General features: G+C 41.5%; 1 protein-coding gene across 1 annotated transcript in view; it reads right to left on the bottom strand.

The window, feature by feature from the left end:
• Positions 1-26,037, bottom strand: part of Gask1b (golgi associated kinase 1B) — a 56,546-nt gene that overhangs the window by 27,692 nt on the left and 2,817 nt on the right. The window contains 1 exon segment of the mRNA NM_199105.2: positions 8,294-8,508. Coding sequence (NP_954536.1) covers positions 8,294-8,508 — 215 coding nt within the window.

The following is a 26,037-nucleotide window of genomic DNA, read 5'->3' as shown; positions in this document are numbered from 1 at the left end:
GTGGCCCAGAGCTGTGTGCCTCCAAGACTGAGACATATGTGCTGTGTAAGTACAAGCAGAAACCCAAGTTGACTGATGGAGTAGAGAATATGTCACAGTCTCTGAAAGTTACACATATGGTTTAGGATCATAGGCAGTTGTGACGTTCTATGGTCTTGGAGGGGGGGCAATAAAACATGCAACTGAGGCTTAGCAATCTGCCCAGACAAAGAAAGACTTACAAGAAAAGGACTTGTCTGTGTTGTCCTTCAAATTAGCCTCCAATTTGGGAGACAATATGAAAGACAGAGGATGAGAAATAAGTGTTAGTTTACCATTTTTTACAGACACAAATAGAGAATAAAAATTGGTAGCTTGCTTAACACCCATTCCCAAGACCTAAAAACCCCACCTCTGAAGCAGAATCAATCAATGCGGAGAGAAAGAGTGAGGAAGAAGTGCTAGAAGATGTCCCGAAGCATTAAGTCTAACCCTTAGACTGAAGACAAGGAAAATCCCAACTCAGCATGTACACAGGAGGGAGCGTTACTGAAGAGTTATATACAAGAAACCATAATTATGAGAAAATTCTGTATCGGCAATGCTTGAATTGTGAAAAGCATCCTTTAAACAAGAAATAAAAGAATCCCTCATAATCTGGCTTATTAGGCTTTTGAGGTCATGGGATATGAGAATGAATGGCATGAGTCTGAGTATGAAAGGCCTGAAGACACTGAGTAATTACTCGCACACCCTTGAGACAATGCAGTGAACTTGTCCCCAGTGAACCAGCTCCAACATGTGGTTATAGCTAGATGGGTCCCCATGAATATCAGGGACTAGAAGACAAGACAGGAATAAGATTATTACTGAGGAAACTGGGGGTGAGGGAGACAAGATCCGGTGCTTGTTCACCAAGCCTAATGGGTTTGGGTTTGCTGACGAGCTAAGAAAGAGATTAATTCCCAAGGGGCTCTGTTACTTTACTTAGGCACAGGTGAGGCATGATCATGGTGAGGTAGAAGACATTCTAGTAGATCTGAACAACTTAAATTTTTAAATTGGGAATTACACAAAGGTGTGTGTCCAGGACAACCCAATATCCAGTGTGATGAATTGCTGAAAAGTCAGAGTCCCTCAGGTAAATATTAACAGAAGCTGCGTGTCATGGAGGGAACCTTGGGAAAGCTTTAAGGCCAAAGCAGCAGTTCACCAAAGGCATGAGAGAGGGAATGGAAGACAGAGTGGTACCGTTAAAAGAGATTTGTCTTAGAAGTAGGCAATTATTGCCTCCTCCAGAGTATTCTGTGTACATTTCTCCCCATGAGAAAATATACTGGGTGTGGAAATTGTAACACTGTGGTGGTTTGAATACGTTTGTCCCAGGGAGTGGCACTATTAGGGGGTGTGGCCTTGTTGGAGAAAGTGTACCACTGTAGGGGTGGGCTTTGAGACCTTCCTCCCAGCTTCTTAGAAGCCAGTCTGCTCCTGGCTTCCTTTGGAGCAAGATATAGAACTCTCATCCCCTCTAATGCCATTCCTGCCTGGATGCTGCTGTGCTTCCTGCCTTAATGATAATGGACTGAACTTCTGATCTGTAAGCTAAACCCAATTAAATGTTGTCCTTTATAAGAGTTGCCTTGGGTTTGGGATTTAGCTCAGTGGTAAAGCGCTTGCCTAGCAAGCTCAAGGCCCTGGGTTCGGTCCCCAGCTCCGAAAAAAAAGAAAGAAAAAAAAAAAAAGAGTTGCCTTGATCGTGGTGTCTCTTCACAGCAATGGGAACCTTAACTAAAACAACCCAGCCCATGGGTTGTCTCCTTCAGCAGCAGCAAAGATGGGTGACAGATTGATAGCAGCCATGGTTCTGCCTTGAGCAACGGATAAGGGTACAACCATAACCCGGGTGAGCCAAGCACTGCAAGGCAGCCCAGAGGAGACCGTCTAACATGGAGAGATGCATAGTGGCCACACAGCAGTGCCCCACATGAGAAAGCAACACAGCTTACGGAGAATGTGTGGGTTAAAGAAGGCTAAATAGGGCCATGCCTACTATCCATTCTGCTCTGCCCGACATCGCTCTTTTTATAAAACAATTGATACAAGTTGTAAGACCTTTTCATGCTTTTCTAAAGGATCGCTCTACTTTTGAAAAGTGTAAGTCTAGCTGCGAAATCCGAAGACCAATTGGCACTTGCTTAAAGTGGACATCGGTAAGTCTCAAGACATCTTACCCTCGATAAAAAGGTTTCATTACATAATGCCCTCGAGTGTCTTGAATGGGTTACAAACTTGGAAGCACATCTAAAAGAAAAGTGAAAACAGATGTTGAAGATTCTGAGTAGAAAAGGCCACTCAGAATCCATAGGTTATTAAATGAAAACCCTGGTGCCAGAAATGTTACCTCCTGTCCCAGTTACTTCTCTGTTGCTATGATACACTCTGACCAAAGGCAATTTGGTAGAGGAAAGGGTATGTTTTGTCTTATCTGTCCTGGTCACAGTCTATCACTGGGAAAAGTCAAGGCAGGAACTCAATACAGGAACTACAGAGAAATGCTGATAGCCAGCTCGCCCTATGGCTGACTCTCAGGCTTATACTTGGCTGGTTTTCTTAGCTCAGACCACCTTACATCCTCTAGTGATCAAGACAATCCCTCATAGACAAGCCCACAGACCGCCTGACTCTTTGCAGGATTTGAAGCTATGTGAAGTTGGAAGTTACATGTAAGAATGGCTTAGAGCTATAAACTGTTGGCTAGGAGGTAGTTTCCTAAATTCAGCCACCTCAGGAATGAATTCCTTGCTGGCCAGAACAAAACTGAGTTGTATGCCCAGGCCTCGGAACCTAACTCCTATCCTCCTTCTTCCGATGTTTCAGGTTTGTGTGCTCACCAGTAAAGGATGTGAAGAGGGAAGGTGCTGTTATCCCGTTAGCCAAACTAAAGCACACAAGTCATCATGTGTTGCCTGTGTACAGCGTGCCCACTCCTTTTTCCTCTTATCATTCTAAAATTCCAGGTCAGAGTCCAGGAGGGGACCTGACTGCAAGGGCTGACTCAAAGACCCTGAAATCAGGAGACCTGGATAAGGTCCAGTCATCAACGTTAACTTCCTTGCTTAACCCCTTATTTCAAAATATGACTGGTCAATGCAACAGCCCATCCCAATTCCCTTTGCTTTCTGTTCCCATTCTATAAAAATGTTCTGCGATCCCCCTTCAGAGAAGATTCCCAGAGAGTAAGGCCCTATTTTGGTTTTAGGATATTGAAAATTCAAGCTGCAACTAAGATGGATGGCCCTTCTATATTGCCTGGCTTTAGATTTCTGGGAAGTCCTATGCAAAAGGTTCAGAGGGAACTGTCACCAAAACCCTTGTTCAGATATGGACTCTTCATATACACCTCCCGCATGTCGTGCAAAGTGTGGCATAACTGTTGAAGGTTCAATGACTGCTTTCTGATTTGACCTAAGGCTATCACCAGCGAAGAGAAATCATGTTTGTAATAAATTAAGGCAAGGATCTGTGGCTGGAGAGCTGATAGGCCCCTGTGCTGTTGTTTAGTTCAATGGCTATAGCATGCCTGTCAAATTGCCTTCTACGTGTTTGTATTTAAACCCACAGATTACTGTTATTATCAGGTTTGACCTAGGAGGGAAACTTCTTTTGTTGCTATGTGATAGACACTGTGTGACTCACACTTGGTCTACCTGCAAGAGACTGTCTCTGTGCATAAGGACTCAATGTTCAGTCGTAAATGGAAGAAAACTCTAACATATCTACAGCACCCCCACCAAAGCCCAGGGAATACCAGGAAATGTGGAAGAAACGTTGTTAGAAATGAAGGAAACCAAAGAACATATTAAGAGGGAAATATGACCTCTGAATTGTAACATTAACTGCCGTTGGGAGTAGGAAAGGTTGGGAGAGGCTAATAAGACCCAAGAGACTCGGGGAAGGAGTAGCAAGGCCTCGCCCAGCGGTCATGTAAACAATAAACAATCTTTAGAGAAAGAAAAGACTCTTGTGGGTGGAACTGCCTACAAGTCCCACAGAGAGCTCCAGACAGGCAGTTTCCATGAGTTCTAACCCATGCTGGGCTGGGCTTTCAGTGACACAACTGCCTTTGAGTCACACATGTTTCTTTAACCCTTCATCTATGCCATCTGTAGTAACCTCAGGGACTTGTTTGTAAAGTGAGACTTGGGTGAATTGATTCTTCAATCTGTCATCAATGCTAGATTGAACAGAATTTGTTCATGTCTCCCCAGGAAAAAAGTCGAACAACACTATCATAACCAATGTGCACATTGATCTTGAGAGGTACTAGAATACATAAGAGGTGGACACTTAACTGGGCTGAACCTCATAATGCAGCTTCTGTAGGCTTTACCCATGAAGGGGTGGCACTTTCTAGTGATGTATCAGCTTTATCACCATTGTAAGTGACTACCTCTTTACCCCCATCTACCTATAATCTCAGTAAACACATTGGCTCACCAAGCTGGACTTGGATAGACCATTCTTTGGATAGGTCATAGATTCATCTCTCCTGAGGAAACGTAAACAGGACTTTGCGGCAGGCTGGCCCCCTCTGTTCTCTCTCATCTACTTACTGCCCATGAGATAAGCAGGTTTGTCCCACCACACACTTTTTCCACAGTCTACCCCCCTTATCATAGGCCCAAAACAATGGGATGGAGCAATTACAGCCTGAAACATTAAAAACTGAGAGCCATAAGTCTTTTCTCTTCATAAGTTTGTTTGTGTCACAAAAAGCTGCCTGATGCAGACGTGAATAGGTTTCCTTCTCATAATATACAAAGTTTTTAGTCAATAAGGAAAGTTGTAAAATGTGAACAAGAGATTTACTGGAAGCAAACAAAATACCTGAATATATAATATTCTCAATCTCACACACTATAAAACTGAAAAATGCAAATAAGACCTCATCACCCTTCATCTGATTGGCAGAAACACCACGTTGCCTTCTGCTTCCCACAGTGGGGAAGAGGGAAGCTGCAACCATCAGACCTGACACAAAATGGTAAAATGATGTACTGTCTAAAGGAGATGAGCATCTCGCCTGTTCACTGATAGAAATAAATAATGAAAAGTAAAGAAAAAGTGTAATCCCTCCCAACAGATGCCATTTGCATATGTGTGTATGCATGTATGTATGTGTGTATGTATATATGAGGTATGTATGTATGTATGTATGTATGTATGTATGTATGTATGAATGTATATATATGTAACTGTGGGCTTTTCTACTCATGATCCAGTTCCCTAATAACAACACAGAGGTTCATTATTAGTTCAAAAATGACTAGGCCATAAGCTAGGCTTGTTCCTACCAACTCATAACATATTTAGTCTGTGTCTGCCACATGGCTAGTTACCTCTCCTCAGTTTCATATGTCCAACTTCCTCTGAGTCAGGGCAGGGAACCTTGCCCTCTGACTATCTCCCAGAGTTCCCCCCCATCCCTGTCTCTGCCAGATGTCCCACCTTTTAATCGTGCTCAGCTTATTGACTATAAGATTTTTATTGGCAGGTGATGTTCCCACACAGCACACAAAACATTATCTCTGCATGCATGTGTGTGTGTGTGTCTGTGTGTGTGTGTATTTGCAAATACTATTTAAATTAATCATTAATAAATGATATTCTGAGTTCTATACAGAGCTTTTAAAGCAGAGTTAGGAGCTTCCAATCGGTATTACAGTTTGAGCAAGTTGTGGTAAATCCTTGCCCAGACTTCTTCCTCGTGAATTACCAAAGAGGAAAAGCTTCCAACCACAGGCAAAGGGAGCAACTGCATAGACTACAGAAGCAGAGAGAGCCACACCCTGCAGACATCTAACCTCTGCCGTAAGTGATCTTGGCTCATACAGTTTGAAGTGGCTAAAGGGAGGCATCTAAGAGAGAAAGGACAGAGCCTTGAGCTAAGACAGGAGCCAATGAGTGATTCCTTCATGAAAGCAAATTAAGAGATATCAAGATATTGGTCACTACCCATGTGGCCCTCACAGAAGCACACATATGGCTCCTAGATTTTTCACTTGGAACAGTGACTGGAGATGGAACTCTGTATAAGACATGAAGGAGGCAGTTGTTCCCTTCAAGAATCAAGAAGGCTTGATTTTTAAAGCAGAACTTCTGGTTTGACTCCAGGAAGTAGCAGACATGTGACCCTGGCAAGATTACTAAATTCTGCTTGATCCAGCTTCCTCATCTCTAAAATATAAATAACAACCAGACTTAGTTCCGGAATTACTTTCTTAGTGCTCAGAACCAGATACACAACATAAATGTTCTGTGAGTGGTAGGTGAACCATAGTATTCTTATTTCAAGGTATATGGAATATTTGCGCATGTTTAAAATTGCCTGTGATGACTGCATGTGCTTACACTCATCCCCAAGGCAGCAGACACTGTCCCTGCAAGGGTAAAGCTGCCAGTGCTCTCAGAAGCTAAAGTGCATTGGCTGGACTTCGTTCCGGCTCAGTTAGGGTAATGAACAGTAGAGCAACACAGTCAACACATACTTTGTATAAAGGACTCCTTCCTTTTTGCTACTTCCTATGTCCAAAGCAGGAAGCCCCAATATTTGCTTAAACAAAGACTCTGCTTTAAATGGCTTATTTAAGATGATTAAACACCACGAAATGTCATCACACCCATGATCTTCTCAGGCTTTTATACAGTGTCTTGATTTTACCCCCCAAACTTCTACTCAAACACTTTCTCTTCACTATTTGGTGGCATGTGTTCTCTCTCCTTTGACATCAGAACAGTCGAAACTAATATTTAGGCACCAATTCTGACGTGGATCTGGCTTTTATTTCATATACTATAGTTTCCTAACCATTACACTTCCAGAAGAAAGCAAAGGCCAAAAGGCTTTGGAGTGTGGTATAATTACTTTATAGTACTTTTATAATGATCATAGGTTGTGTGTGAATTGTGTGTGTGTGTTCTCTTTGGTTGAATAGCAAATGAAACTTAGGTCAGAATGAGATTTACTTGAGGGTTTCAGATTTAAAATATAGAACACTAAATCATAGATTTGCCTTTCATTTGCTATAGGTAGTTCTGTGTCTATCAGTGACAAGCTTCGAGATCACTGTGTTGAAAGACAGTTCTCCGTGGGCATCTCTGCACAGCACACCAAGCTCGCTCTTTGGGTTCATGTTCTGTCTTATGTTTTTGCCTGTGTAGTAGTGAGGATATTCTAAGGTTTTTCACCCAACACAGGCAGGTGCTGTCATGAAGCTGTCCTTCAGACCCTGGGCAGCACTGATTGTCACACTTGTTGGCGTGGTAAACTGCTCTGGAAGATACAAATGCATCTTACTCTGCAATGTAGGGGATGTTTGCATCCTTGCCAGAATACTAAAATCGCACATCCTTCTAAGGCAAACATTAGTCAGGTTTGCTAGGAGCCAGTGGGAAGACTGGAGATTCCGAGGTTAGGGTTCCATATGAGAGACTAACACTCTCCAGAAACATTCTCCAGAACACTGCTATGTTACCGCACAGAGATACAAGGAGGCATGAAGTGGATAACAGTGGCTCTATCCTAAGTGCGAAATTCACATGTGTCAGTCCCAAGGGTTTCATGACTTCACTAGCATCAGTCGTTCTGCAGTGGGCTAATTTGTCAGTTTGCAAGTAAGCTGTCAGAATACATATTGTTTCCATGCCTCCGTTCTCCTACATGCAATATAGAGAAGGGAGCTTACTTCACAGCCTTCATATACTGATTAAGCTTACAAATGAGATAATCCATACATAATACATAACCTATCTATAACTCAGAGCTAGACTCAAACACTGTCCAGGGTAGCAATTCCAAGTGGCTGTTGGCTGCCTCTCCACTCCATTAAACGCTGGCTTAGTCTTCACTATACACTCTGCATCACTGACATGGGAGACCATTCTCTGGGTCAACAGTTTGTCCCCTAGACAGTGACTAGGCTAGTGCTTTCTCTACTTTTTCTGTTTTGCTTTTAAAACAGAGGGTCATGTTCCCTAGACTGGACTTGAAATCACTCTATAGTCTTCCATCTATGTTTCCGCTCCTGTTTCCTTCCTTCTAGCTAGACGCACAGACAGAAAAGGTACTCACCAAAAGGAGGATGTTTTTTACAAGCGTTCTAAGACTTGTAAGTCTTAAATCCTCTCCCAATTACTATTTAACAATGTGATAACTTAAAGTACAACTTCGTAGACACTCCAGTTGCTGAAGTTTCCTTTGAGGCCTTACAACACTATCGGTCTTAGATCACCACAGGGGATTGGATAAACTTACCTGTAACAAAAAATCAAAGAGAGCCATCTTGGACCACTCGTGGTGATGGACTTCAGTGCAGCCCCATTCAGGTCTGGGAACCCGGCCGTTCAGCCAGCACTTCTGTTTTAGCAACTGCTGATAAGTTCCCCAGGTGATCTTAACAGAAGAATGGCTAACATTGCTTGAAGGTACTAGAGATGAGTCCCAGAGAATGATAGGTCGAGGCCGGCCATCTACAAAATCAGAAAAGCAAACAGTTCACTCAGCAGGCTGCCCTAGTAAGTAGGCAAATGTCCTTGGGAAGGTCACTCAACTAATTCATGCCCTCTCTCACCTGTCGGCTGTGGGACAGAACCAAATCCCATGGTCCCTGTGTCTTTACAAGCTTTAAGACTGTTAAAAATCTTATAAAACGGAAAGTTACTGTAGACAGTGAAAGAAAATTTAACAAGATTTATGGATGTGGCAAGAACAGGCTACTAACTACTACTCAAGCATCTTCTCATTTAGTATGGCTTTATTCCACATCTAAAAAGCAGCCGCCACAAGAAAGGAAATAATCCAGACATTTATAATTGTCTATTCAAGGTCTGAGCAGAGCGGTCTCTGTTTGTAATAACAGCTGTCTGATTTTCTGAGGCTACATCAGGATGCGGGGGGGTGGGGCGAATTTTTAGAAGTCACAAATTTCAACAAGAAAATGGATGTTTCACATCAATTTTTGGAGTCTGCAAGGAAGGAAAGCAGGAGAAAGAAGTGTTTTTGTTTCTGTTTTTCTTTTCTGATAGAAGTGTGCAAGCACAATAGTGCTCTTGGGAAAGGGTCACTCACTCACACATAGCCTTATAAGGTGTCTTTAAGCAAATGTCACTTCAACTGCATGTGCATAGATGATACATTTTTTAAAATGTCAGTAAAGTTGTTTGGATCTTAGTCACTGGACAGAAATGCAATTTCTATCACTGCTAGACTGAATAAAGTATAATACATTCCTGTGGAATCCTCATCAACAGAAAAGATCACAATGGAATCTATTGAACAATATTTCAGACTTAAACCAGAACTATCATTTACAAGCTCCCATTTCATCCACGTAAAGTCCCAGAGATGGTGATGATCAGGGTTGCTTGTAATTCAAAAGTCAGTAAAGTGCTCTTGAAGAAAACAACTCAATTATAAGCATCTAGAAAGCCCCCTTAACTCGTTCTGAACAAGCCTGAACAACAGAGCCCTCAGGAATTCTGATGGGAGTGTCTAGACATGCCAGGAATTTCTAAAAGCCCTTTGAAACAGCCTGGGATGTTTGAAATCTCCAACTTTCCTCACCTAGCTAGAAACTCAAACCCCGTTGTTTGAAACTTGTAGTGCTCTTACCTGCAGGAAACTGTCAGCTGCTTGACACATTCGGAAGCTGGTGGCATACCGACAGTTTAAACACATTAACTCAACCATTCAATTGCTCTCATCCCAGCCTGTTCCAAAGGGTAGAGCATGTGGAAGGTCTCTACACATCAGCACGTACACCACAGTCACTGACACACAATTAAGAGAAAGAAAGAACCTCGAACTGACCCAAAAGATCATCAGTTTTCCATTCCTTTCCTCCTTCCCATTTCCTTTTTACTGATTGGGGTTCCTAAGACCTAATTCTATTCTAAAACAGCAGAGCTAGACAATCTTGTATATGCCAAGTACTATGCTGATAGATGTCGGAGAGATAAAAATCCATGTACGATTGATCATGTGAGGAAGACAAGCTGGACCCATGTGACCAAATATGAGTAGATAATGTCATGCAGCCTTCCGAGACAAGCACATGGGACATCTGAACTTCGAGAGGCTGTGAACCAGTGTCCCCCACCCTGTGACTCACCAACATCGCTTCTCATCTCAGAACAAGGCAGTGTTCAAAAGTAACTAAAGCCTAATACTGCATATCCACAGGACAGTCACTGCAAGATCAGGCAGGCAACTGTTTCATCTGCACCCAAGCCCTAGAAGGAGCAAGAAGCGGTCTACAGAAGTCAGAGAAACCTTGCTTCTCTCCAAATCTTAAAGAGCATCCATACCTTACTGTAAAATTAAAGAAAAAGAAGTCTCTTCATTTTAGGCAATGAAGAAAATTATGGATGAGAATGTATAAGGAAGGAAAAAACCAGTTGTCAGCAAACCACAACAATCAGTTGTTTTGTTTTCTGAAGTTTTCCTGCCCTCTTCACTCTTATCTGAATAAATAAATAGCTTTAAAATTTTAGGAAGAGAATGTGGCTAACTTAGAAGCTGAAGCTGAAGCTTAGACTATGGAACCCAACAGAGTTTTTGCTCTCTAATCTGACTTCCTTGCTTTGTGACATTAGACAAGTGACAAGTCTCTGAAAATGTTCCTCCTCCTCCTCCCCCTCCTCCTTCTCCCCCTCCCCCTCCCCTCCTCCTCCTCCTCCTCCTCCCCCTCCTCCTCTGGGTCACAGGGGTGATGATGTATCTTTGTAAACTGACTTCACGATTATTAAATAAGACTTTGTATAAAGAAAAAATGTCTTCCTCAAACTTTTATCACTTCTATCTAGTGCAAACATTCAGAATTCCCTTCCTCAAGGTTTTTGAGCATATTCAGCATATAATTGCTAACTGTAGCCACACCACTGTTGTAAGATCAGCATGTTGGATAGGTTTGCCCTGATTTGCACATTATACAGTGTGCCTGTAACTCACTAACAGGTAAAATTTTTACGTTGACATATGAAATGAAAGAAAAAATAAAGCAAGTAAATAAAACCCCTCATCCTAGTGTTTAGCATAAATGCATAATCAAGAATGACTTTATAGCAGCTGTTTTTACATATGCACCTCCTACAGTCTTCACCCAACAACCATTTCTGCTTACTGAGCAACTACTATATGCCAGGTAGTGTTTTGGAGCCTAAAGCTAAATTATAAACAAGTAGGTGCCAACTTTTTGCTCTAGGGAAGCATACATTTTCACAGGATAAGGAACCAAAAATTATACAAGGGAAAAAATAAAAATATGTGGATTCTCATAATTGTTTTATTAGACATTATAGTACGGATGTTTATTTTACAATTAAATATTTGAGTAGCACTGATGTAATTGTTCTGCAGTGATGTAATGTAGCCCAGTGGTCTGCGTACCATGCAAATAGCAGCGAGTAAACATTTGCAGTTTGTCAGTCATGTGATCTCCGCCACAGTCATTCTACAATGTGCTTGGCTCAGTGTCACAGTGGCACACTATAAAGTGACAATTGGTCATGACTAAGCCAACACAGCTTTTTTGTAAACATTAAAGTGTGAATCCACATTATTTCCGATTGTCAGAGTAATATTATCAACCTTTTCATTATATTTTTCAGCCGTGTGAAATTGCAGACATCAGTTTATGAAAGCAAAAATCTTTGGCCACAAGTCGTAAGCCCATGGATTGATCAGTCTCTCTATAAATCATCAGATTCTTTGATAGTTTGTTGCTTTTTCCTGTTGTTAATTTGTTTACTTGTTTGTTGGTTTGAAACCAACATGGTCACACCATATAACCATGGTTGACCTGGAATCTGCTGTGTAGACCCAGCTGGCCTCAAACTCCCAGAGATCACCTGCTCCTGCTTCCCAGGTGCTGGAATTAAAAGTGTGCGCCACCACGACTCGTGGTTTCTTCCCATCACCCAGCTGCAGAGCTCCAGCTGTAGCCACAGCTGGACTTGAACCTGCGTTCCTCCCGTCTCTGCTCCATGGGCACTGAGATTACAGGCACATGCACAGTCATTTCATATTCCTTCTATCCCGATAGCTAATAAATCATTTCTCAAACTGTCAAAGGTGGGTTCAGCAAACTGGCACAATAAATTATTCTCCATGGCCATCCATGTCTCCCGAGTAGAACATAAAGACATGCCTTTCAGGGAAAGGGATTCCCAGAGAACAGAGAAAGCCAGAGATCTGAGCTCCCCGGTTGGTGAGTAGAGGAGCACAGGCCTCTTGTTTTTCCACAGCCAAGAATGTGGGACCCAGTGGGCAATAATATCTGTCGGCGTAGCTGCAGATCCCGGCACAGTAAGCGCCACTGAGGGGAGAATTCCACATTATATAAAATACAGGAGTAAAGGAGCGTTGATAGATCATAAGGGATGATGGGAAGATGGTCTCTGGAAACAGGAGCCTGGTTAAAGGCATTCACCCTGAAGGGTTTTTTAAATGAGCAGTGTTCACCTCCTTCCATTCATATTTGTCAAAATGATGCAGTGCTGTGCTCTCTGGAGAAATCTTAATGGTGAAGAGATAAAATTCTAACTGTCAGAGTGGTGGGAAGCAGCCTTTAACAGATGTGTGGATGTCCATGTGAATTAAAGGTTACACAGCTGTCTTAAGAAGGAAACTTGCCAGTAAAAACTCCTCTCTTCCAATATCTGAATATCTCCTCAGAATTTTGATGTTCTCTTTAGTCATTTTTGACTCAACAGCACAAAGAAGACATTCTCTGGGGAAGATGGACATGAAAATTAGCCAAAAATGTATGCTTTACACAATCTCCTTTGTCTGCATGTATTAAATGCCCTTCACTTTAAACACTGGCTGACTGGTTTCGCTACACTATAGGGGCAGGCCAAGCATGCTGGTAGAGTGTGAATGTCTGCCTGTATTTATCAGCAGACAAAAATAAGCAAAAGTGTTCTAAACTGTGAATCAAAAGTCCTTTCTATCGAATGGGCCAAGTTCCAAGACTCCTTGTGAATGGGACTGAAAGGAAGTTAGAGTTCAGCATCGGGCCTTTCACTAAACACAATTCTACAGATCCTTGAAAGAAAGCACGGGCCAGTCAAAACCAGTGGAGCATCTTCATTGCAGGAAATAAATCCCATGGGTTCCATCACAAGCATCAGCAAGTCACTGACAGAAAGCCTTATACTACAGATTGCCCACTGCTAAAAGCAATAAGGTGTTCATGCATGCTGCTCCAAGGTCTTGTAGAACGTGTCTAGGTACAAAAACTTGTTAAGTCTTATTAACTTCATTGCCTCAAAAAGGCAGGATTTGAAATATAAGTATAAATATACATATATACATATATATATATGGCATTTTGAGTTCATGGTAGCCTAGTTTATATTACTGCCTGAGCTATGTGAAAGAGACATTATCTTAATATACCAAGGAATAGGGCTTGAACACACTAGTTCTTTTGCCTAGTATTCCCAATAGCACTGCAAACAATCTCTCTCTGTCTCCCTCTCCCCCAACTCTCTCTGTGTGCATCTCTCTATGTCTCTCTCTAACTCTCAGTGTCTCTCTCTGTCTCTCTGTATCTCTCTGCCTCTCTCTTTATCTCTTCCTATCTCTTTGCATCTCTCTGTGTCTCTCTGTCTCTGTGTGTGTCTGTCCCTTTTTTCTCTGTGTGTCTCTCTCTGCATATCTCTCTGTGTGTCTCTGTCTTTCGGTGTCTGGTCTATCTCTTTCTGTGTGTTTCTGTGTCTCTTTGTGTCTCTGTCTCTAACTCTTACTCTCAGTTATAGATATATACATACAAGCAGACACACACACATACACACACACCTACCTATCTCTATTTTTCAATTTTATATTTGAGAGTAAATATAATTACATTTTTCCCTTCCCTTTTCTCCCTCCAAACTCTCCTACATACACCTCCCCTCTCTTCTTCAAGTGTATGGACTCTGTTCTTTGTTATTGCATGGATATATGCATATACATATATATTCCTAATCTACATACACCCTACTCCATCAGTATAAGGATACTTGTATGTACACAATTTGACTGAAGTGACCAGGCGAAGCTTGAAGCTTGTGAGTGTGACAAGCTAACATGTATGAGAGAAGCCCAAATAGTAATGTGAGATTCATGATACCCTTGAGAGAGGAATGAGTTGGAAGGAGTTGATGAAGGCTCACATATAGTCTGGATTTTCAGTACTGTTAATTTGTCTATTCATTTAAAAGTTATTTAAAAGCATCATTTACTCTCTGGATTTATGTAGTCCTAAGTTTGCAGTAGAAGAAATATGTACAAAGCATATATATATATATATATATATATATATATATATATATATATATCAGGAAGTTTCCTAGGGTTCCAGGAAAGAGCTAAAGCTTAAACATCTTAGAAGTTAGTATAGCCAAGCAAGTATACATGTACAGCAGGGACAGGAGAAGAAGTGAGTGAACAGGAACAGTGATGAACTAAATGAGATGAGCTCTGAGACATATGGTTGGAAGTCACAGGTCACTAGGAGAGGAAGCTTTGTTGAGAAGCAGCTCAGGGCTTGCTATGATAGGGTAAACAAAAAAGTCACACAGTATTGCTTCTATCCTGAAGCCACCACTGTGTCTTCAGGACCAGAGGCGAGACCTAACACTCTAGGTAAGATACTAACCTACCCAAGATGCATAGAGAAAACTTTCTCAACTTGCAAGACTGTGTAAATCCAATGAAACAAACCCCAGTTCTGGCAAGTCTAACAAGGAACAAATCTTCCAAAGATTTTATAAAGTTTGCTTGTTTGTTTGTTTGTTCATTTTGAAGGAGAAAGGGTAGAGACAAGAGTATGTAGTTTCCATATGTGTAGATGTTACAAAACTAACCAAGTGGTGGAATTCAGGATTTGTCTTGGAAATAGATTTCTACATAAATTGAAGAACAAGGCGGCATCCTAATACATCTATTAGAATAACCATTATTAAGATTAAAGAAAAAAATCTCCTGGCAAAATCCTAGGGAAAGGAGAAATTTCAGACTCTGTTGGGGAGAAGGGAACTGATCCAGTATTGTGGCAAACTGTTTGCAGGGTCCTCAGAGTAATGAAAGGAAAGTATATGACCCTATCACCCAACTCCTAGATGCTCTGCAGGGAACTGAAATCAGGAGTCTGCACTTCCGTGGACACTAAAGCATCCTTCACCACAGCCAAGCAGTAGAGGCAACCTGCCTGACAGCCCTCATGTGCTACCACACGTGCACGATGGAATACTATTTAGTCTATCCCAGGGGAAATTCTGTCACTCAGGACATCATGAAGAAACAGGAAGTCTGAGCAAAGCAAGACAGAAAGACAAAGGCAGATACTGCAAGATCCCATACGTAGACACTGAAGTATCTAAACTCTTAGAAGAGAGTAGAACATTTGTTGCTAGAGTCTAGGAAGAATAGATAGATGACTTGAGGGCATATGATGACAAAAAGAAAAAAGAAAAGGAATGCAAAGTTTCAGTTAGATGGGACAAGAAGATTCAATGATCTCGTGACAGGGCAGATGGCTCAGTGGATAAGGCGCTTGCTGCACAAGTGTGAGGACCTGAATTCTGCATGTGCGTGCAGCTTTGGTGCTGTGAGTGAGGTAAAGGGGCAGGGGTAGGTAGAGCCAGCTAACCAATCCGAGACAATGAGCACCAGGCTCCGCGCTGTCTCGAAGGAATGCAGTGGAAAGGAACAGAGGAAGACACAGGACTTCTGGAGTGCATGGGTGAGAACACGCCCATGTTCATACATGTGAGAGAGAAACGCCTTTAAAATTTCATGATCTGTTGCACAAAATGGTGACCAAAATAATATCTCAAACTAGCTTTAAACAACAGCTAAAATGTTTTTATTATGAAGAAATACTAAGTATCTGAAGTGATAGGTTAAATTAGCCTACCATGCCACATTAAATATATTTTTCAATTAATATTATATATCTATATTGTATACATATATAATTATAACCCAAAAGTATACACAGTTACCAACTAAAAGTACAATTAAAGAGGCATTGGATGTCTAGGTAATTTAGACCACTTCTGCAAGCAAAAAAAAAAGTCTGTGTATTCAAATAACTACCACTCACTTCACAGTTGACCTTCTCTGGGTTGAACAGAGCTCAGTTCATCCCAGTCTTTCATTGATGTTTAACTGCTCACGTGAGTGTGTAGCCTGGGAATAGGGAAGAATGCCATGGGACTTTTCCGACATGACCCGCCCAAGCTATCCACTCCACTTTTAAAACTATCCTTTGTTCTGAACCTCTGCTCGTGGAGCAACCCTGAACACACACTCACTAAAAGTCTCTACTTCACAAATGGAAACCCCTAAATTCTTCTTGCCTCAGTGTTTATTTTAAAGTGCAGGAATCAGGGCTGAGTGTGGTAACACGTCCCATTATCCCAGCACTCAGGAGCAGAGGCAGGTGGATCTCTTGAGTTTGAGGCTAGCCTGGTCTACATACTGAGTTCCAGGACAGGGCTACGTAGAGACCTTGTCTAAAAACAAAACAAAAACAAAAACAACAACAAATAATAATAACCTGCAGAAATAAAATTGACCTCCCAGGGTGGTGGGGATATTGTAAGGGTATCAAACTCTACAAACAACCACATTTGGGGGGGGGGGTAAAGTCCTTCTTGCCTTTGGGTAACCTAATCTGGGGAGTCTTGGGGTTCATACAGCGAAAGGTGTCATGAGTTTCTGACAAGAGTAGCCTTGTAACACAAGCCCAACCATAACATTCTCTTCTCTAAAACCCTGTTACTCCCCATCCCCCACATGCTGAAGACAAAGCTCAGGGTCCTCACAGGATAAAGAACAAACTGCCCATCTAAGACAAACTTGTCTCCCTTCATCCCTGTAGCCCCAATCTCCAGTTCAAAACTGCTTTTCCTGGGGGCATACTGCCCTCAGAAGCCTTTCAGGCTGGCTGCCTTTCTACATGGATCACGGCTCCTGCTCTACCCACAGTGACTTCTAAGAGCTGGTTCTGGGCCAGGAAGATGGCTGAGTGGGTGAAAGTGCACACCGGATGACCTGAGTTTGAGCCTTGGATCACATTGTGAAAGAGAAACAACTGCTGGAAGTTGTCCTCCGACACACACAACTAAATGAACGTTAAAAACAACTGGGACACATGAATGATTTGTTTCATAATCCCCCAATGTCCTTGTATAACTAGTGTGTTCCAAGACATGGATAATGGACTCAGAACAAAAATGCAGCTGTTGTGAGACCCCAGTAATCCTTACTTTCAAGGCCATCCCTGAAAACGAATGAGAAGGATTAGGGAGAAACTTGAGAAACAGAGCTGAAAAATGTACAAAGCTTTCTGTGCCCTCATTCTCTCCAACTAGCACTTGACTCTCACACATCCATGATGCTATAGAACTCAGGAGCAAGAGAGGTGGGGTGGAAACCCTTACACATACACGCACACCTTCTGACCTCAGGCCACTGATATGAGACCGGAAGCATCGGGGCTATACTTGAGAGAGACAGAACAATTAGGCTGTTGAAAGCAGGCTACATTCTGAATGGCTGAGGAATGGGGATACAATGCTGGAGGCCCTCCTGTGGCATGACTGATCACAGAGGTAGCAAGGCAGCAGGATGATGAGGATCAGGCTACCGAAGTCCCCCAACTCACATCTGTATCAGTTTCACTATCCATCATGTTATCTTTTGAGCTTCAGTTTCTCCACAGAAAATCTGTACCACAAGGTAATCATGCTTATGATACTCTTACAGGACTTAACAAGCTTGCGAAAGGAAAGTGTTCTACATTCCAAAAATTAAAAAACAATATCCATCCCCAGCTACAGAACTTGCTTTGAATTAATTGTGGTTGCCCATTTACTTATCTCAAGTAAAATTAGAGAAACTATGACAATCTAAAAAGCATACCACAGGATGCTAAATCAGCTTAGAAACTAAATGAAAACAAAAGGCCACATTTATAAGTATACAGTACGCCCTACTACAAATATTTAAATATATATACATATGTATATATATATGAGAGAGAGAGAGAGAAGAGAAGAGAAGAGAAGAGAGGAGAGGAGAGGAGAGGAGAGGAGAGGAGAGGAGAAGAGAAGAGAAGAGAAGAGAAGAGAAGAGAAGAGAAGAGAAGAGAAGAGAAGAGAAGAGAAAGGGGGAGGGGTCAATTTTAGTGACAAGGCCAGGTTAAATATTATTATAAATATCATTATTCTAATCATCATTGTTATCATTGCTATGCTCATAAAAAATAAAAATCAGTAAGGTATTGAATCTGGAATCAAACCCAGGCAAAGCATACTGCCAGTATACATGCTCAGTTACACAGATTTGAATTGAATGGCTATTACATAGGGAAGTCCTACTCCCTGCCCCAGTTCTGGGACAGTGCTTCACAGACAAATTCAATGCCCATAGACTAAGCTCATTACAGCCAAACTGTGCAGAAGTCACGAGCATTGACCCTTAGTTAAGGTAAGAAAGGTTGCCTGGTCCTACTGAACTGTGCAGTCCTTCCATCAACCCAGAGCTGCAGAGTCCATAGAGACATCATGGCCTTAAGCTCAAGAGAATGTTTCATGAAGCCTGCAATCAATAGCAGTAAGACTCGATGATGTCAGGTCCACAAGGATAGCTCCCCTGGGCTATGTTGTACAGGGTTGTAGCCCCAAGGACTAGAAGAGTGACTAGTAAAAAGTGGGTGTTCAATAAACGTTTGTTAAAGGAATGACAATAAATAAAATCCTAGCAGAGGGGTAGATTTGCATGGAGTTGAGGAACATGTTTACAGTGTGAATCCCGTGTAACAACCACTTCTTGTCGCTTCTGTCCTAGCCCAGAGTGAGATCAGGGGAGAAATTCCAGATGCATAGCAGAAGGTTGCCAGGTCTCCAGTGTGTCTGGGAAGGTATGTAGTGGGCAAACAAGAGGACACTGCAGCCAGTCGGTGATGCTTGGGAGGGAAGCTCAGGAAACTTTTGTCCCTAAATGAATGCAAGTATTGAGCTGGCCAGCTCAACTGGATTGCTAAAGAAATAGCCTTGGGGCTGTTCTGATAAAGAATAGAATGTGCTTTTGAGCAGAAATTTCAACAATAAACCATGACTATACAGTCCTAAGTAAATGTTTTAAGAAAGTTTGCAGACATGTCAAGGGTTTGTAGGGATCAGAACCAGTGTGATTTCAAATTGTTCTGAGGCGTTCTCAGAGCTCCAAAGAAATGGATTGCACCATCCCTACCTGATCCCTGAAACAACAGGAAAAGCAAAGCTGCCATAGTCTTCCGCCCTGGCAGATACACCAGCAGCTCGGGCTCCCAAGACTTCCTCAGGAAAGTAGAAAAGACAGGGGGTGGGGGAAAGCACACAATCTATTTCCCCTGCTCTGTAATAAGAAGAGGCAATGCAAGTTGAGACACAGTGAGCGACTTGGGATCCACAATGAATTTAAATGGAAGTTTGTGGGGTGCCTGTAGTTTGTCATCTAAGCAGCTCGCTGCACAGAATTCTTGGAACTAGTCTACCTTAATTCAGTATGACAGCTCCATGGCAATAAAACAGCATCCTAAAAATAAAGCATACATAATGCATCTTCCATGCTGGGTATGAAAAATAGCAAGATGCTTAAATGCTACCCAAACAGTGTTCCCGAGACCCATTCACAGAAATGTGCAGCCCAGAGGAGAGCTTTGGCAAAGTTCCTAATTCACAGGTCAGATGGCACTGGGTTTCCATTTCATTCATCTATCACCTATCCATCCGTCTGTCTGTCTGTCTTCTAGTCTCTCTATTCACTCGTTCACTCACTCATTCATTCATCTATTCATTTGTTTATATTGGGGGAGAACAAATGCATGCCAGTGTTCTTGTTGAGGTTAAAGGAAAGCCTTTTTCAGAAGTTGTTTCTCTCCTTTTACCCTGTGAGTTCCAGAGATCAAAGCTTTTACCTGCTAAGCCATCTCGCCAGCCCTGGCTTTCCTTTTTAAATGCATTGACTTTCACATGGTCATAGTCTGCTTTGCCTTACCCTAGATTAAAAGGTTTTAATTTTTTTTTCAAAAGTTATCTGAACATATGGACACAACACCATGTGTACCTGGTACCCTTTGCAGTAATTTGAGAATCTTGAACAAGAGAGACAGAAAACAAACTATCATGTTCAATCATATTTTCATGCTCATGGTTGTTCAAACCAAACATGGAAATCTGTTAAATATCAGAATTTTAGCTTTCGTTTAAAAATAAATACAGTCTTGCTCAGAGTGATACATCAATACTTTTTCCTCTGAGCAAAAATACTGTCAGAGTTATATTGTTGGACTTAAATAAATATTAAATAAATAGTATGTTGATATAGTAGCACAATCAGAAACTACCATGCTAAAATTAGTATTGTTTAGTCATTATATCATAACTGTCCCAGACAGTATTTAAAACATGAGGTTGGTTTACAGAAGCAAACTGTGGAAGACTTACCCTGTGAAGAAACAGGTACAGGTCCCAGCTTTACTAATCAGTAACCATGTGGCTTGGGGAGAAATTTATAACTTTATGTAGCTTCGGAATTTCTCCACTTAAGAATGGGGAAATGGAGGGCTCAATGGGTAACTTTTCTGTCCTTACAGGGGTTTCCCCCTATGCATGACTCCAAATGCATGGAGTCCAACTGTCTTACATACATGGCTAACAACACCATTATTACATACTATGTTATGTCTAGCACTAGGTCTTTATAGATGACAAGTTAAATATTACTGCAAAGAATATCCTGTTATATTTCGTTATTTTTTATAAAACTAAACTGGGCTTTATTTAAAAATGCCATGACAGTGCCACATACCCAAGAGTGGGTGTTGTTTTCTCAAGATGTGGGTGGATCCTTGGGATTTTAGATCACTGGTTTCCTTAAACAAAGGAAAGGCTTCTTCATTGATTAAGGTGGAGAACAGGAAGGAAAACCTGGAATGAAAGGGGGTTTTCTGCCACTTTCTGTCCTTAGATGTGATTTCCCACATTTGTCACAGTGTCAGATGCAATAAGATGCATTTACAAAGAATTTACAGTCTATTATGTTTATTACCAATTCTACACATCAGATATTACTGATATTTTATTTTATTCATTTGTTTGTGGTCTTTAGTATTGAACTGAGGACCTTGTCTGTGTTAGGCAAGTGCACAGTTGGTGATATTTTGATTAAAGGACGGACTCTGAGGTCCTTTAGTAAAGACTCTTAGGCATCATTCCAGCTGGCCATGTTGGTTCTAACCAGTTTTACAGGTTAGATCTTTTAGCCTTCAGCCACTCTTTCTCCTAAACAGGTATCCAGCCAACCTCTTTCCCCCCATCAGAGGCTTATAGTTAATCTTAAAGGTTTGAAGAGGGGCTAAAACTGGATCTTTTTTTAAAGCACACTTTATTTTTATCTTTGGACCTCCCTCAAAGATAGTCATACAACACAAATCTGTGTCCATAACAATGACTAGATCTTCTGACATTCCCTACCTAATTACAGTCTCTCCTATACATACTCTTTTCTTTTTCTAAAATAGCTTTGCAACATTTCAGAAAATAGCTGGGTTTAATTATTGATTGGCAAGTCCATGGATTTCAAATATATATTTTTATATTTAAAGAGACTCGTTTAAAACATATCATTCTAAACCACGAACTGGTCCAAGAGTAATCTGAGCTAATAATTCTGTGATGATTGAATCACTATTTCTTTTATCAATTTTTAAAATTGTGAAGACAGGTCTGGAGAAATGATTCAGTAGTTACAGAAAGCATATTATTCTTGTGAAAGACCCCGGTTCCACTGCCGAACACCATATCAGGCAGCTCAAAACCATGTGTAAGTCCAGATCCACGGGATCCAGTGCCCTGCTCTGAACGCTGAGGGCACTACATCCATGTGCATAAGCCAGATACTCAAATACACATAGACATATAATTTAATTTTTTAATCTTGAGAAATGTGTACTGCAGATAGTCTACAATGACAGTCCCTGTACCGTAGCTCAAATTAATTTACAACATTTCAACTTCATGGTGGTATGAGAGCATTCTGTAGAAATCATATTTAAAATTCTGAGTTTCAATCTTTCTTTGCTCGACTGGCAGCATCTGATGATGCTTTCTAGCAAGGCCAGGTGGCAGCACTGAACCCCAGTTAGCCATCTGACTGAACATAGACAGCCAACAGTCTCCAGCATACTACAGTGCAGGCATTATTTGGATGTTGTGTTTTACATCCCATCGTGTGTATAAAATACACATCCCTGTGTGTATATGAGCCTTTATTACAAAACAAGCTTTGTAGCTGATGACTTTGCCCAGCTATAGGTTAATGCAAATAGACCTGGGATCTCCCATCATGCTTGAAAAGATGGAACAAGATGAACGATGATGGCCTCGGTCAGCCATATTGAGCCTATCTTCTAATTCCTGTACATAGACCCATATTGAGGTGAGGTGTGTCTAGGTCAGCCATATTGAGCCTACATTCTAATTCCTGTACATAGACCCATAATGAGGTGAGGTGTGTCTAGGTCAGCCATATTGAGCCTACCTTCTAATTCCTGTACATAGACCCATAATGAGGTGAGGTGTGTCTAGGTCAGCCATATTGAGCCTACCTTCTAATTCCTGTACATAGACCCATAATGAGGTGAGATGTGTCTAGGTCAGCCATATTGAGCCTACCTTCTAATTCCTGTACATAGACCCATAATGAGGTGAGGTGTGTCTAGGTCAGCCATATTGAGCCTACCTTCTAATTCCTGTACATAGACCCATAATGAGGTGAGGTGTGTCTAGGTCAGCCATATTGAGCCTATCTTCTAATTCCTGTACATAGACCCATAATGAGGTGAGGTGTGTCTAGGTCAGCCATATTGAGCCTACCTTCTAATTCCTGTACATAGACCCATAATGAGGTGAGGTGTGTCTAGGTCAGCTATATTGAGCCTACCTTCTAATTCCTGTACATAGACCCATAATGAGGTGAGGTGTGTCTAGGTCAGCCATATTGAGCCTACCTTCTAATTCCTGTACATAGACCCATAATGAGGTGAGGTGTGTCTAGGTCAGCCATATTGAGCCTACCTTCTAATTCCTGTACATAGACCCATAATGAGGTGAGGTGTGTCTAGGTCAGCCATATTGAGCCTACCTTCTAATTCCTGTACATAGACCCATAATGAGGTGAGGTGTGTCTAGGTCAGCCATATTGAGCCTATCTTCTAATTCCTGTACATAGACCCATAATGAGGTGAGGTGTGTCTAGGTCAGCCATATTGAGCTTATCTTCTAATTCCTGTACATAGACCCATAATGAGGTGAGGTGTGTCTATAATTGGGACCCTCTTAGACTGGACTGAATCAATGGAAAGCTTCTACTGGGAGACCAAGAGTGGACAAACCATTCAGGGGTCTTCTTTGTACCTTCTTAGGAGTGTTACACACCACTTTTATATCCATTTATATTAATGCTCTTTTAATAAAAATGCTTATTTTCTCTGGCCTTCTATCTCCATATTCATCAACTTCCTATCATGGAGTTCCAAGGTCCTGTGACTTGAGTACACTTCCAAACACTTTTATGTGGACTTCATGTGATAATGGAGTCCCAGTTCTTAAAAAACGAAATGGTGCTTGATGGGAAGTGACACCCAGTGAGCGACTGTTACAATGGAGGCTACTGTTCCCTTGAGAGGAGAGGTTTCCACAGCCTGTATGTGTACATGAGTGTTGGTCACCTGTGATACTGTATTAAATGACGGAGATTCTGATTGTTAAGTACACAGAGAGAAAAATAAATGCCTTCTGGCCCCTTAAAGGATTTGTTTAAGGAAGTTGATTGCTGAAATCAGGAAAGACTTGGAAACTTAGGATAAAAATATGGAGGAAATAGAGCCTTTATTCTTTATGGTCTCAAGAATTCATTCTCCTTTTTTGACTCTAAACAGACTTACTTGTCTTTCATTTCAAATTAAGGTGGTTGTTTTTTTTAAATGCCAACAGGGTAAGGTTCTGGAAGAGTCGGTGAAAATAAAGCCAAATACTTAACTCCGAGCTTCAGACAAGCTGTGTTCTTTGTATGAGACATAAATGTATTTTCATAAACACAAGTAGAAGTCAAAGAATTGAAACAGCCCCCTTAGGACAGACTACATACAAGATGTGCTAACTACCTACTCTCTCCTTCATGTAAAAAGATGTATTTCTAGACCAAACCATATCTCTTAAACAAATCGTATTGCTCCTCCTACAGAAAACCCATCGTTAAATCATGCTAGCATAATACCAATACACCACACTGATGGTCCTCAGTATAATACATCTTTGAGTCTTATTATTTGTACTGTGACAAGGCTACGAAGAACATTTGTCACTAGCCTCCACAGCAAACGTTTCATGAAGCACTCCAGATAAATCCCAGCCTGGATTTAAGATAAAAATACTAATACTTTTCCTTAGCAAATCCAAATACAGATTTACAAAGCATCAAAGAAACAAGGCAAGCAGGAATTCCCACGTTCATTCAACATGTTCATTGAGTATCTTCAGTACATTACACACTCCAATAGGATCCAGACACACAATGAAAAATACAGGAAACATTACTGCCTCCCAGACACAGAGACCAGTGGGAAGGGAGAGACGACACAGTACAATAGGACAATACAGAATGAGTCAGATCTTCAGAGCTCAGACATGTTCAACCTAAAACTAAGCTTGTAGTTCCAGACAGGGAAATTCACACCCAATGGAAACTGGAAGAAAAAAGCAACTTAGGAAGGGGAAATGTGAGAATGTTCACTGCACGCTGGAACTGGCCTGTTCTTGTCCCCTGCCTCACTGTAACAAGACACATGTATAAGAAGATATACCTGTGAGCCATTTCATGCTCTCCTGAGGAAGCTGACCTGACCTCATGACTCTAAGAAACTGAAGGAATGAGATATTGAAGCAAAAGCAGAGCAACCACTGATGCCATCTCATACAAAATCCGAGGGATTGAGCTCGTCATACTGAGCTGCAGCCACGACTCTATTAACTTATTTCAACTGCCACTTAGATGCGGTTGGAGAGAGGACCATGCCAGAGACTTCTTCAAACTGAATCTTAGGGGGTTTGATATTCTAGAGACCCAGGAAACAGAATCAAATATCTCAGAGAAATTCTGGCACGAAATAGGAATAGTCAAGCTAGCAGAGTCCTACTGATAGTTTGTTCATAAGAGAAAATGACCTTTGAGAGCTGACGGCCCAAAGCAACTCAAGGAACTTGGTACTTCATGTACTCAGTGGAATAACAGCAATAGCCAACACTTATTCAAGGTCTGGTCTGCGCCAAGAACTGTTTTCTATGTGTGAGCTACCAAAACTTCATGGGGTTCATGGCATTCTCATTCAGAAAGTATCCTCTGTGGGGCATGAACTTAATACACACTCTGTGATTTCACCTTACGTTCCTTATTTATTAAGGAGGCCGAGTTCACTGGTGACAGTCGAGGTAAAAGAGTTGACTCTTATGTGGTCAGTTCTGTCTGAGCCTCTGACCAAGATTGTTTGCTGAGGAAATTTCTTCTTAATTTTTTAAAATGTAATCTTTATTACGTGCATAGAAGTGTTTGTCTTCGTATGTGTAAGTGTATCACATGCATGCCTGGTGCCTACAGAGGTCAGAAGACAGTGTTGAATAGCCTTGAATTAAATTTATGGGTGGTTGTAGAGGGTGTGTGTGTGTGTGTGTGTGTGTGTGTGTGTGTGTGTGTGTGTTGTGTGTGTGTGTGTGTATCATTTGCAAAGGCACTGAGTGCTCTTAACCGCTGAGCCATCATTTCTCCACCCCACCCCCACCCCCTTACTCTTTAAACCATCTAGGAAGGAAGTTTCCATAGAAACCTGTAAGGTTCTATGTAGTGCTGTCAGCAAGCTCTGTACCCTGGCTTCCTATCATCGTGAAAATTGTCATTGTTTTTAA

Source organism: Rattus norvegicus, chromosome 2 (genome assembly GCF_021556685.1).
Source record: "Rattus norvegicus strain SHRSP/BbbUtx chromosome 2, alternate assembly SHRSP_T2T, whole genome shotgun sequence".
In the NCBI taxonomy this organism is placed as follows: domain Eukaryota; kingdom Metazoa; phylum Chordata; class Mammalia; order Rodentia; family Muridae; genus Rattus; species Rattus norvegicus.
The sequence above is the reverse complement of the archived record's forward strand: the minus strand, read 5'-3'. Positions and strand labels throughout refer to the sequence as shown.